Source organism: Morone saxatilis, unplaced genomic scaffold (assembly GCF_004916995.1).
Source record: "Morone saxatilis isolate NCDOM2014 unplaced genomic scaffold, NCSU_SB_2.0 Contig24, whole genome shotgun sequence".
Classification (NCBI taxonomy): Eukaryota; Metazoa; Chordata; class Actinopteri; family Moronidae; genus Morone; species Morone saxatilis.
The window spans coordinates 22,491,950-22,506,453 of record NW_023339807.1 but is presented as its reverse complement, the minus strand read 5'-3'; the positions used below and the strand labels follow the sequence as shown (position 1 = coordinate 22,506,453).

Genomic DNA, 14,504 nt, shown 5'->3' with positions numbered 1-14,504 from the left:
GGTTTAAATTAATAAGCACACCAGGTAGTTGTTGAAAACGTTTAAATGCAGTCAGTCAGTGAGTGGGTTACAGAGTTAGTCACTTCCAGGATCTTGCCACTGTGATAATGGCACAAAAATCATCAAAACACTGAAATGATACTATTTTATTAAGTACACCTGTACAATCTAATGCAATTCCATGCAACAACTCTGCTATAAATTGTTTATTGTATTTGATTGTACATAAAAAAGTTTGTAAATAAGATTGTATAGACCAAGTTTTCCATTATTTTGTGGTCGTAAGCAAAGCTTTTGTCTCACTCATCAATACGAGTCATCCATGTGTTTGTGTCAGTTGCTGCTTAGTTAGATGTTCGATTGTTTCAGCACAAATCATCCAGATATGTTAGACCTTCTCTTCTCCAACTTTTTCTCCCACTTCTTTTCCTAATCATACTCCTTCCGCTGTGTCTCCTTGTTCCCCTCCTTCAGCTCTTCCCCTTGTTCATCTCCTCCCCTGCCTTCTTCTTCTTCTTCTTCTTCTTCTTCTTCCACTTGTATTAGTGTCTTCATCTCCTGCGTTCTATGTGTATTAAATCATATTTGGACTTTGTCCAGATATGAGACATGTGAAATGAGGCCAGCTGCTAATTCCAAGTGATGAGTCAGTTAAATATGTGTGGCCATGTGCGGAAGGTCAGCATCAGAGAAATAAATTGAGTGGGTGTTTATTATTTATTCTGCTCCTTAGATGAACTCTCTAATGCATGCATATTCAAACTGCATGTTTACATCTTCACTCTGAATTGAATGCAGCGCCAGGCAAGGCTTGTTCACACACACACACACTCTTCCTCCCTTCTTCTCTTTGAACGCACACACAACCACAACCTGTCTATGAAACCTTCCTCAGAGCATGCATTTGAAGAAGAAAAATAATTCCCTTCTTAATTCATTGTGTTATGTGTCATTTTTCAAATGAATGACGTTATCATTCTTTGTCATGCTCTTTTTCTTTTGTCATCAAATGTTATCAAATGGTTCAATCTGAACGTCGTTAAGAAAACAAGCTCCATCTAGTAGCTGTTCTCATCATATCTCATGATCATCTTTAGCAGATGGAGTTTGCTCAGTTATCATGGAATTATTGTAAATGTTTATATTTATATTCCTTTCTGAGCCCTTCAAGAGCTTCTTGTCCACGTTGGCTTAAAAGCTGAGATTCAAAGTTTACTCTTGACCCTGGAAACATCCCCATGTGCGGATGAAGGTCATCATATGCCTCAGAACAGCTATTAAAAAGGACCTTGCGGGGAGATTGTTTTCTGTTTCCAAGGGCAAGAATGAGAGTTAAACCTCAATCTAAATAAATAATAAATAAATCCACAAAGAAACACATTATGTGTGTATTTAAAATAAAAAAAGACAGTAAACAATCATCAATAGAGAATCAAGTGGACAAGAAAAAGTCATTTCTGGATGTTGTGTTGTTTAAATGTCTTTAAATGGCACTTGTGTTTGTCAATACCTGTAATGTTTGGGTGATATAAAACTCTCTTGATACTCATACAGCACTGACCATTGATCTGTCATCCAACATGCACAGTGAGTAACAACAGTGATCGTGCATCTTTCCATTAGCCTGAAGACACAGCTATCACTCCCTCTTCATACATTCATACATACATTTCTCTGTGTTTAATGGCAGTGTCTGTTTGACGGCTCCGCGCTAACACAATTTTCCAGAAAACCAATTTGTTGGTTGTCAGCCAGAAGCCCCTTTTTCTCATTATTTGTCAAAAAGCGATTTGTTCCTGTGAGTTTAGGGCTCTTCTCTGTTGATATGTGCGAGAATTTACTTCCAGGGTAAACAAAACGACGGGATGAAGTAATTGGCTGCCAGTTTTCCATGTAAGGTTTACCCGATTGCCTCTCTGATCAACCACAGACTCCTTCAAAGGCCTAACTATTCGCAGTATAACACATCAACACTGACACTTACATACAGCAGTTATACGGCCAATAATTCGCTCTCATCTACGCAAACAAAGAGATTCTCCTTGGATAACACGATTTTAAGGCATAGTAAGCATAGTAAACATCCTTACAACAGCATGAGATTTAGCACTGGGCAACACTTTGCTCTGGGGACAGCATGATAAATAAAATTTGGCCTGATAAATAAATGTAGAGCCTGTGTATTTAAAGGCCTCTGGATGAGATTATTAGCAGCTCACACAGCGATTAAAGCCAACTTAAGAAGTCGCCAGCGGCTGTGTTCCCACTGCCTAATTGAAACCATTCCTTATTTACTCATCTCAACTAAGGGGATCAGAGAGCAAGCAAAGACGGTTTCATTTTCTACTTAATATCTACTGCCTCGTGAATCATGTGCACACGCTATAGCATCCCTCTGGGGAAAGGACAGGGTGTTCATGTCGCACCGAAATGAAGAGGGGAGGAAAGGAAAAAACAAAATCACAGATCACAGAAGGATTAATTCCATTTCTAAAGGCAGCCAGCGGTGGAGGCTGGGGAATAAGGGAGGGAGGAGGAGCAGAGGGGGGGAAAGACGAATACGTTTCACCCGTTTGCGATGGCGGCCTATTTCTTTGTGTTAATTCCTCTACGCCTTTTAACTTCTAAAGCTCCTGCATTGTGGCGCAGTAGGACAGAGTGTGATTGAGAAATTTTGAGTATTTTTAGCCAAAGCACTCACATGCCCTGGGGGGACAGCATATGATTTTTTTCTCCCCTTCTTCCTCTTCTGCTTCTTTCGTGGTTTCACAATGAACCTCTGGATTGGTGCCCAGAAGGAAGAGTTGGGATCCGAACTAAATCAGCTCTCTAGCTACATCACAGGAGCAGCCTCCTGATTGGCGCTAGCAGGCTTGTTCCAGAAATTCCTGCCTTGCCTTCCTGATGATGTTGTGAGGCACGCTAAATGCACTCCACATCATTGTGTTAAAGCCTGCACAAAATGGATGAACAATGTCACACATATGAGCTTTTGTTAAATGTGTCTGTCTGGTTTGTTGAGGTGTAACATGTGGGGAGTGATAGATTGAGTGCAAAAGGATTATAATAATCTCATTCCTAAAGAATTACAGTTGTAATCAATTACAGATATTGGAAAGACATTAAACAGATTAGAGATACAACCTGGTTCCTTTTTTAAACAGCTCAAAGGCATTTGAAGGAAAAGTCTGGAAACTGCCCAAAACTAGTATAAAACTAGTACAAGTATGTATGTAGTATGACTGAAGTTGTTATGGTGCTTTTAGATTGAATGCAAACATTTTTCACCTCTCTTTATTCACGCAAATTTGAGTGCTGTTCAGAGTTCAAATGTGGGACGAATGACTGACCTGAATTTGACCTCTGATGCCCTCGTGCTGCATCGTGGGAAAAACAACTACACTGACTGTGAATCACATGAGCACAGACCATTTTATACAACTCAAAATTATATTTATGTCTGTTGATACAGAACAATTATAGTCATATTTGCAGTGAGAGATTAAGAGTTGGAGTACCAGTTACATTCAGGTTCTGCAGATTTCAAAGAAACATCCAGAAACAATCAGATATAGCACACACACAGTGCATTATATCTAGTTTGGGGGTTTTAAATATTGAGTATTCTAGATCCAAATGCACCTTAAAAGTGCTTTTTCCAGCCTTGCCATAGACTATAATGTTGTTATTTGACCAAACACACAAAAACCACTTCTGGCATGGTCTCGCCAGTCAGCTCCACCCACACTCGCCCTCCCTGTGACCTCCCATTGTACTTCTGTACTTTGACTTTTCCCATGGATCTGAACCTTTCGTTCTGTCTCATTGACTCTAATTAGCCGGAGTGGCATTTCCCACATCTTGTGACAGCTCGTACAGACAACCAGACCTCCTCTCTATCTCTCTCTCTCGCTCTGGTCTCTCGTTTTGCATCCAGCTCTTTGTCTTGGCACCCACCCACGCGCCCCAGCTGTTTGGCCTACAGTAAATGTCGCCTCATACAGCGTACTGCTGGGATCCCAGTCATCATGCATCTGGGGCCAAGCACCATCTCGATCACGGTTTGTCTAACTTTCCCTCTCTTTTTTGACCTCTCTGCCATTTCTTCCTCCATTTTTCTTGTCCACCCTCCTCTCCTTACCACTATAAGCCCTCCGTCTAATTGCTCCCATTCCTGAACCTGAACCACTCTCCCTTCCCCCACTTATTACCATACATCCTGATTGGCTGCTGTTGCCTGACAGAAGCTGTGTGTGGCTTGTAACACAGCTGGTTGCTCGCTGAATCAGGTCGTCACCAGCGGCTGCATGCTGCAGGTTTTCATCCCTCTGGGAGGTGGGCTGGGGGGGATGAGGAGAAAATAATGCAGAGGAACAGCTCTGCACAGCAACTCCATCCTTAACTTTATTTTTTAAACAACCAGCCACTCACTGATTGCTGCTCATTAATGTCAGGCCCCTGTCCGCTCTCCTTGGACAGTCAAGTTGAGTTGAGAGGGAATCAAAGGAAGTGTCAGAATATAGAGAGCTGCTGTGATACAGAGCCTAAGCAATCAGCTCTGATTGGATTTTGATCCACTCTTATTAACTCCCAGATTGAGGGGATGGAGCGAAAAGTGTGATGCTAATTGCCAAAACAAACCGGGAATGACTCTAAAATCAGTGTTGGTATCTGAATTGCAAATCTTTACGTGGTTTCTTTTTTTTTTTGGAAAGCAATTTTCCTTCTTGTCTAACCGTTTGGTGCCTCTTCATCTCTGTTGTGCTGTTGGGTACAATTATTAAAGAATGTGTAAAGTCAGGTAGGTCTGGCTGTACCAGATCTGTTCTACAAGACAAGACCACACACTTATTAAATGGAGGAAATCAAAAGGAGGCTAACTGCTGTGAAAAAGGATATACATTTCCAACATTTGCATAATGTGACAGAAATAGTTCAGATACTAAGAGCTGCAGTAGAAAATATTTCTCATGTGGTTTTCTTTCATAAGTTTACTTTAGTGTCATCTTAAACTGAATGCAGTAGATGTTTCCTGCGGTTATACCCTGTACGACTAAATCTGTGCAAAACTGTTCTCACTAACATCTCTTGCAGCAGGGAACACAACACAACACTGGTAGAACAGAATTAACTGTCAATAGAGGCTACATTCAGCAATAAGGCAGGAGCCTGTATCATATATTTTGGGGCTACAACGTTGAACAAGGGACAGATGTGGGTCAGCGAGGCAATGGGGGTCAGGTGCGCACAGAGGATTAGGATCAGGTGATTGGCAAATGGTGGGAAAGTCTGTGGGCATCTGGTGGACAGGTGGGGAATGATAAGGCCTGGAAAGGTCCATGAAGAGGCAGGTGTTAGAGAATGGTTGTGAACAGGCAGGGGAAGTGATATCATGACAGTAAATGTCAATTTCACTATTGCCAGTTGAAAGTGATTCATACGGCAGGAAATTGTGTTTACCTTTGTTATTCTAAATGTAGCTTTTTTCTGAGAAAAATATTCTGTTTTAATTGCTTTGGCTACTCAGCAGTGATTTGTTAAGAATAAAGGGAAGAATAAGAGCATTATAGACACAAGCAGTGACTTCCACCATGGCTGACAGGACTACAGACAAATTATATTTCATAAACAGAAATCCAGACTCATTCAAATTCAACAGCACAGCCATTAGCACTTATAGATGTGTCCAAATAAAAGATGACCTTTACAGTCATTCCACATACAAATTGTTTTGTCTCACACATTCTCTCCCTGTTGGTGTCTCTCAGGTGGGACGTCCACGCTGCGTCTCTCGTCGGTGCGGGAGCTGCCAGGCCAGCTGCAGGAGCTTTACCAGCAGGGCTTTGTCCTGGCAGCAGTTCACCCGTTCATCCACCCCTGTGGTCCTGAGTCCAACAGCCCTCAGCATCAGCTTTACCGGGCCATACTGGTCCGACTTAACGACGGGTAAGAGCCACATGAGAGTGATTTTTGACTATTAAATGTATAATTACCTGACCCTGGGAATACATAAAGGAGAAAAGGGTCAAAACATTAGTTTCTACGCAGACAAAGCTAATGGAAACATCCACCTACAGTTTCTGCAGACAGTTTAGTCATTAAAGGTTAGCGACAATGGCAAGTTCTCTGCTGAAGGAAGATGCACAGTATAACTATGTATACTGGTACTTAAGGATAATTGTTTTTGTCTTCTACAGACATGTACTAAAACATTACCCTGATGACCCAAAACATTTTTATATTTCCTCCTGCAAGAGGACACTGAACACTGCAGTTTTTTTAATACTAAAAACAAATTTTTCAGAAAGAAAAAGTGAAAAATAATAATAACGCATATATTTATATGTAGATAAAGAGAAAGGGCCCTTATTAAAAGTGTAAGATGTATTTTACTAAACCAAGGCGGGGGGACTGGTCCTCAAGAAATTATCCTTGAGGTGCCTCCGACATCTTAGCTACACCCATGAGAATAAGACCTTTGTTATCACAAAAAAGTGTAGCCATTATGGTCACAAAATGTTGATTACTTTAATTGGTGTCATTATACAGAAAAACACTTGATGGGAATCAGGTTTTACTTTATTTTCATGTGTTAAATGGTACAAAAATGGTATGCCGGCTAGTTGCTAAGTGACATTAGGGTTTTTATCATAATTATGCAAATTTACAGCTACTGTTTTATGCTTCAGAAATGATTTTTATGTCAGTAATGTGGGATAAATATGAGCAAAGAGATTTCCAAAATGGCTAAAAAACACTGAAGGTTCATGTTGCATTTCATATCAGTTGCACAACCTTTCAGTGTTGCTTCTGTATCTAAACCAGAGCATCACAACATCTGTTTGTGGCTCAGCAAGCTGTCATGTGGGCAGCTGTATTTGGAAGTGAGTCAGCAATAATCTCAATTCTCTATCTCCAGCTCTTTCAATGATCTGGCCAAAACTGGCTGCATAGCCCAAAGTCACCGCCGCCCCCTACATCTGCCCTCCAGCCCTGTGCCCGATCCCCTCTATCCTGGGAACTGTGGGGGGTGGGGCGGGGTTCGGTCAGGGAAGGATGCCATGGAGCGGCTCCGAGGGTGGTTGAAGGGCATGTAGGGGGATTGAATCCTTTTAAAAAATCACTTTTGCTGAAACTGCTAGCTTTTGGGAAAGAATTCTTCCTCAGTTTTGAATGGGTCTGACAGCACAGGGGTCATGAAACATGATGAGAAGTTCTTTTGTTTTTTGCTCTGGCAGCAGTGACATGCAGACAGGCGGAGTCAAGCAGCTGAAGCCCCAGTGGTTGCTCTGTCTGGCTCTGAAGTCCAGCGAACATCCAGGCCTGTTTACCAAAACACTGTTCCCTGGCCGCAGGGCATAGATGTGTGTGAGGGTGTGTGTCTGCTGTACGTGAGTGTTAGTATGTGTCCGAAGAGGTTATAGATCCAGCACCTTTCACTTCTTCTATGGATTGTTTTATTTTTTGTTTCACATACTAACTCTGGTTGCGTTTTTCTGCATTGCGTCTTGCGCATATTGTAGCTTTAAGTGAGTGTGTGTGTGACATTGTACAGGATTAATCTTACTCTCTGCTGTTCTTGAGCAGAATCCACCATCTTTGCCTCACAGCTAAAAACACATTTCTGAACACAGACAAACAATTTTTGTAATTTCTTTACTGTTAAGAATAAATACGACACCACTACTACTAATCTACGTTGACATCTCAGTCATTTAGCTAACGCTCTCACCCACAGCGACAGTACAATAACTGCAGAAAACCAATACCCGATATTACAAGCAACCAAGAGTAAGGAGTGTAATAATCCGAGCTGCTGTGCCCTGATAGTTTTGCTGCAACCATAGACTGATCATTTACCAACCACACGGAAGACATAAAATAAATACTAAAGAGAGACTGTGAAAGGACTTTGTTGTTGTTGTTTTCAGAAAAATTAATGAATAGAGGATCAGAGATGCGATTCAGGAGGGAGAAGGAGGATGACCGGAGGGAATTTGGTGAAAAGATGAATTTAAGATAAGATTAAATAAGATGAAACTTTGTTGATCCTCATGGGAGAGCTAAGTTGGAGCAGAAAATGTAAGGATTCAACATAAAACACAAAAAATAATATGAGCAAGAGCATAACAAAAGATAAGAGCAGTGAAAATAATACAGTCTAAAAGTAATAAATTAGAAGCAAAGCAATTAATTGGTTTGTGCAAATGTGTGCTGATGATAATTTAAATTCTTAGGTGCAGTGAGAGTGTGCAGAAATTGTGTCCTGAGGAAAAACAAGTTTTCAAGTTATTGCCAACAGTCTAACATGGCTGTTTGCTGGTGTTTGTTGGAGATATCAGGGTTTGTTTTTCCCCCCTTAGAAGAAACCACAGCTTTTTCTTGTTGTACAGTGTGAGAAACAACCTCCACAGCGTGAGATAATTCATCACAGCAAACATGACAACTTAATTTGGGTTTGTCAAACTTTCTGTTTTATCATTATTCACTGTAATTTTCCCAGAGTGGTGCAGTGCAAGGTGTTAAGATATGCCTCGCTTAGTGTCAATCACCTGACAACCACAGGAAGAAACTGAATTATCTGAAAAAAAAAAATCTTTTAAAAACTTGTTGCCGTATACTCCTCAGATCCAGGTCTTGTTATCCGAGGCATCTTCATCCATCAGGATTGCATTCAGTTCAAGATGAAGTTTTTAATTCAAAAGATAAATGTTAAAAGAGTATCCCTCATTAGTTGTGTTTCCATTACATCAAGTCCTCATACCTAAATGAGAAAAAAGGCTATTGAATCAGAGGTTACAGAAACGTAGGGCGATATGCAGGAAGGTTCTTATATATTCGATATCTTCTATGTTTCTCAGCATCTCTCCTGAATTTATCAATGCCATAGGTTGATGTTATGTCCGTCTGTTTAAAATTTATAAAAATTTTGTCCCTCATCAGTTTGGTTTAGCAGATGGCATTCAATGGTACCTCTGAGTCTCAGCAGCCACTGCTTTTGAGAAGAAGCCATTCAGAGGCGTGAATCAGAGCAGTAGTAAATTCAGAACTGTTGGTCATTACTGTTGGGAAAAAACACAGTGCAACATTTGCTGAATTAATCCAAAATTGACTCAGAATCCACAAGTGAAGTGATTTAAACTGCTAAATGTTTGATCAGGTTTCTACTGTACATAGTGTAATCTTTTAGCTCAGCATTAGTGGCGCATGCAACAGAGGTTTAACCTCAATGATTGGATTCTCTTACTGAAACACTTGGGAGTTGTTGTTGACTTGTCTCCTTACATTTTTATGAACACAATTGTACCTTTGACGTTTTATCCAAGATCCAGAGATTTTCTAACTCAGTTGTTCATCTTTTATACTGTTGATTTAACCTGAATCACACCCAACCAAGCCTTGGATCCACCAGTTACAAATCATTGTACAGGAAAAAGAATGTGACTTTTACTTTTGGAACCCTGTAATAACTAATAATAATTCCTATCATTTTGCACCTATTTTGTAAATTTATAAAGGTGACTATAACGCATCTATTGTGTAATGAGAACAAGGCAGTCTGCCACATTTAGGAAGGTCATATAGTTGAAATTCATGGCACCTTATCTGCCTTTTCCTGTCCATTAGTAATCACCTCCCATGCTGTTGTGTAGAACACCTCAGGTTCACTTTCGGCATGCCCAGACCAAGCACTGCTCAGCCGTCCGCTGCTGCAAAACTGGACAACAGAAATATTGATCCTGTATGAAAAGACTACAGCTGAATGGACTGCATCTCTGCTTTTTTGAAAAGACATGCTTGCCTTGCTCTGGAGAAAACGACACCATGAGGGGGAACAGAGGAAGAAAAGAAAATCAAAGTTGCAGTGCGAAGAAGTAGAGAGAGGAAGACAAAGGAAGGCTGAATGGGATAAAAAAAAAAGTACGGAGAAAGAGAGACATTGAGTGAAAAGGGCAGAGGAGTCTACAATCCTTTGATGGCCCCGGCCGAAAGCGGGGCCCAGGCTTTATCTCCAGCGTCTGTAACCGTGGAGACAGCTGCTCACATCAGCACCAGCCCAGGGGAATCAAAATCTCCACCAGGGAAAAATGAAGGAAAAGAAACCAAAAATCAGAGCATCTCCTCTCAGTTCCCTTTCACTGTCAGAAATCAAAAGAAAAAGAAGACTGGGAGGGGGTTGGTGGGGGTTACAGTGAATGGGACTGAGAGGCATGACATTGAGCAGCCATTCATCCCTCGCTCCAAAACATACAGCTTTTTGCAACTGCGCTGAAAACAAAGCGAAAGTCAAGGTAGAGGAGCTCACTGGTGTATAGGCATCTTTATTTAACATGCACAGTATGTCGAAACAATCACAGTCAAGTCTCTACAGTATTAGCCTCAGTTTAAAAAGCTTAGCCAATGAGGCTCTTTCCATGGAGAGGGTGACGCTGCAGGAATCCATGCACAGTCAGGAACTACACAGAGGTTTGTGTACATACAGCGCTGTGTCATCTGTAAATGTTAAGACACTGTCACCTGACTGACATATCTGGTTAAATGGGTTATAACTTTAGAAACCTTAGATGGTAATTTGTCATTGACAGTGGCCACCCCCAGTTACGACCCACTGCGGGAAAGAAGAAAAAAACTGCAATGCAGACAGAATGGATTGGACCGTTTGAAAAATTTTAAATGTCAACTGTCAAATTTCCCACTGTTCAATTTGATTGCGATGGAACAGGGTTACAGTTCAGCAGGCAATGTCTGATGGGATATATTCATCATTATTGGGTAATTGCAAGGAGCTCCCGTGTGCTCAGGCAGAGAAAGCGAGGGACTGAAAGAGAGAGATGGGTTGAGAGGTAGGAGAAGGGTGGAGAGCGTAAGATGGAGATGAGGCAAAATAAAGAGGTATAGACTAAAAACCATTAGAGGGGATTTGTGAAAATGTGACATTAGGAAAGGTGTGCTATGTTATTAAAGCGTCACAGTGACAGAGTGCTAAACATGGGTTCAGATGTTCCCTTACTGTGTCGTCACACCAATAAATGAGCAGTGGGTGATGGAGGTATGAGCGATTCCTGATGCAAAAGAAAAAGCATGCGAAAAGCTTTTACTGTAGTAAAATGCAATTCGACTCCTCTCAAGCAATTTCAACAGGAAACACTAATTAAGTAATAATTTAAAACACTAAATGCATACTTTGTTGCTTTACTTTATAAGTTCAAGTAAATTATATTTTATATTGCAATTTGCAAGTCCATTGCAAGATATTAATTTTTCACAATGCTGACCATTTAAATGAATTTGAACATTGAACGTCTGAATTAACCTTTAAAAGCGTTTTAGCCAAAATATCTCTTTATGGATGATACTGACGATTGGTTGGTTCACAACTCTGGTCCAGACTGAAATATGTCGACAATTGGATGGATGGCTATGATCTGCATGGTATCCAGAGGATGCAGCCTACTGGTTTTTCCTCTAGCAACACTATGAGGTTGACATTTTTGGTTTTTACTAGAATATCTTGGTGACTATTGGATGGAATCCTGTAAAATTGCTGTAGATATTCAAGGTCCCTAAAGGATAATTTCAATTACTTTTGTGATCCTCTGACTTTTTCTCTGAAGCCACCAGCAGGTCCGAGTCTTATTCGGGGAAACAACATGTACTTGATGGGATTGGCTCACAATTTTGTTGTTTTTATAGCTTAAGACTGGAGTCCTTCTTTCGGCAGTGATAGTGACTATTGCTGATCATACAAAGAAAAGAGCACCATCTCAATTAACAGAAATACCAAAGGAATTAACATTTGTTGCCACAAATGGTGCCAAGTATATAATAAAAGAAGAAGGTGACCACTAAATGAACATTTCTTCAACAAATCCAGTTCAAATGAGCTTGGAGATTATCTGAAAAAATTTCAGGTTTCAAAGACTAAACTAGTGTTAGAATTTTTTTTATAGATTGACTTCCAGTGAAAAACAATAATATGTCAACACAATCTCTTTCATACCTCAGTGAACACAGTGTAATTGGAAACCGCACATTTACAAATGATGTAGTCACTACACTGCTAAAACAAATCCCAAAGCAAGCCATTAACAGGTAATACGCAATTAGTTACCATGTGAACGTTCAGCTCCAGTGGGAGTGATTAGTCCAACACAAGATGTTCTATGGCGAAAGAAAGCATGTGACCCATCTGTGGGCAGACAAGAGGGGAGGGGAAGGGGGGTTTAGCAGGTGTATTAACCCAGGAGGGAGCTCCAGGTAGGCAGGCAGGCATTTGACACCCGTCTAACCACACGAGACCTCGGATGCTGACAGCCGGTGCTGCACGCTGCATGAAAAGTCACCGTTTCACACAGAGAAGATGGACTGCAGGTGATGCAGCTGCTATTTTTAACCCGAGGCCTCCCTCCAGGACTGAGTGCACTGTTTGAATTGTTGTTCTCACCCTCCTCTCTCCCTCCTCCCTGACGTTCTGCATGCAAAAGTCTCCTTCCATCCAGAGTTTTATTCCAAAATGAGGTATTCACCATTTAAAAAGAGCTGACACCTGCTCTGTGCAAAACGTTTGACAGCACAAAATTAAATCACAGTCTAGTGCTTGTGATGTGCCCTTGATTTTGAAAGTCTCCCAGAATTACTGAATTTTTTTTTTTGTATTGATAGGTTGTCTGGTTTTTAATTTTTTTCTCCAAAAGGATTTATGTTGTCATGACAAAAGGGGTTGAACTTACACCTGCAGACTTCTCAGTACAGTATTGTTAAAACACGTTGTATGTGGTTTATAGTGCAAGTATAATACAAAAAGAAAAGACAACCATGCTGTCTGTATCTCTCTCTCTTTTTGTTTTGTTCCCTGAAGATGTGCCTGGAGCAAAACCAGGCTGGTTGGTTGTGCTATATGTCACAACCACCAACAGGGGATACATCCACCTTTTTTGACAGTGTCACCAGGCTTCTGCCTTGTGCCTTTAAATGTTATGACGCTGCGGAAAACGAGAGCCTGCTCTCAGCTCGTGGTAATGAATGTTTCACAGAGCGTGTGAAGTTTGTACTTAACAAGTCAGTCGGCCCAGTTTCTGCTCTGCTGTGTGCTGCGACAGCGATATACGCATGGCGACGGGTGTCAGTGACAATAGAGTAGAACTGTGGTGACTATGTTTTGAGTTTTTTTTGTTGTTATTTTTTTGGGGTGTTGGATGATATAAATGAGGGGTCATCTGATATGCTGTGAAGTCTAACAGAAAGTCTTAGGCCAGGATGTAAAGTGATTTTCAAACTGCATGATTCTGATTCATGTGGGAAAATCCAAGAGTGCTTTAACTCAGTTAAAACAGTCTGTTCAAACAGTATAATAACATGCAAAGTAAAATATAGGCATTTTTTTGATAGGGAAGAACAGGTGAGTCTCATCAAGCAAACACTGTAAGAAAATATAAAGAAGCTTATCGTTCTCTCAGGTTCCCTGTTAATACGGTAGGACAGGCTTGTGTCTTTTGTCTACAGAAGCTCTGGCAGCTTGAGCAAACTTTGAGGGGGTACTACTCCAACTTTACATGTCAAAGTGAATTTACTAGTCACAGGTAGTAGTAGCCTGTGAAAACAGCTGTTTAATGTCTTCAGTAGCTCTGGAAGGAGCTTTGTCGAGTCTGAGAAAATTACTGGAGCTATCTCAGCTTGGGCTTGGAGACTACAAATTTTCAATAAAGAGCCTGTGTGACAAGCTGAGGGCTTAAAGTTAGGAAACTTGGTGTTTACTGGCCAGGGAGGGTGAAAAAGGCTATTGAATGGCATTATGGGAAGTGTAGAATCCAGTGTTTTTGGATGTTGACCCATCTGGACTAAATGTCTCCACATAGATTTTTTCCATTTCTTTTACTTATGCGCTGTTGAAGGTCAGATAGAGCGAAAGCTTGCTAAATATTTTGAATAGTTACTTTTTAACATCTTTTTAACATTTATTTTCAGTGTTTTAAACATTAAAGGAATTGTGTGTTATTTTTTTATTTACTGTCTTGCCAAGTGTAAGATTGACTTTATATGCTACATATGAAGCTCGAGCCAGCAGCTGGTTATCTTAGCTTAACTTAGCATTAAGAGTGGGAAGGGGACCTCTGTCTAGAGGTTACACAAATTCAGAGTTATGCTCTGAAATATTTATTGGTCAGTTGCAAGAGAGCGAATAAGCATTTTCCCCCAAAAAATATTCTGTTAAATTGTTGTTTTTGCTGCTAATTTCCAAAATGTTGTTCACAGGCGATACATGCAATTGCTCAATTTGCCCTCCAATGGGGGGCATGGCAAAACAAATCACTGTGATAAAGCATTAGGAACACTCGCACGCACACACACAGGCAGGCACATGTAAGTGTGGTCAGAGTGAGTCTTTACTTGAACTGGGAAGCTGAAAGCACAGCCTTTAATACACACACCAGCATGCACGCATGCATCTTTTATCCTCCCACACATCAGGTGTCCGTGTAAAGCCAAAGCTCTTGCAGAGTGCA

At 40.8% G+C, this 14,504-nt stretch overlaps 1 protein-coding gene across 2 annotated transcripts in view; it reads left to right on the top strand.

Annotated features, from left to right (window-relative positions):
- The window catches only part of LOC118336213 (raftlin-like), a 99,995-nt gene that overhangs the window by 38,576 nt on the left and 46,915 nt on the right, over nt 1-14,504 (top strand). For both annotated transcript variants that reach the window (XM_035672814.1, XM_035672813.1), the window contains exon 3: nt 5,769-5,946. In XM_035672814.1, the coding sequence (XP_035528707.1) occupies nt 5,769-5,946 (178 nt within the window). The remainder of the gene's footprint in view (nt 1-5,768; nt 5,947-14,504) is intronic.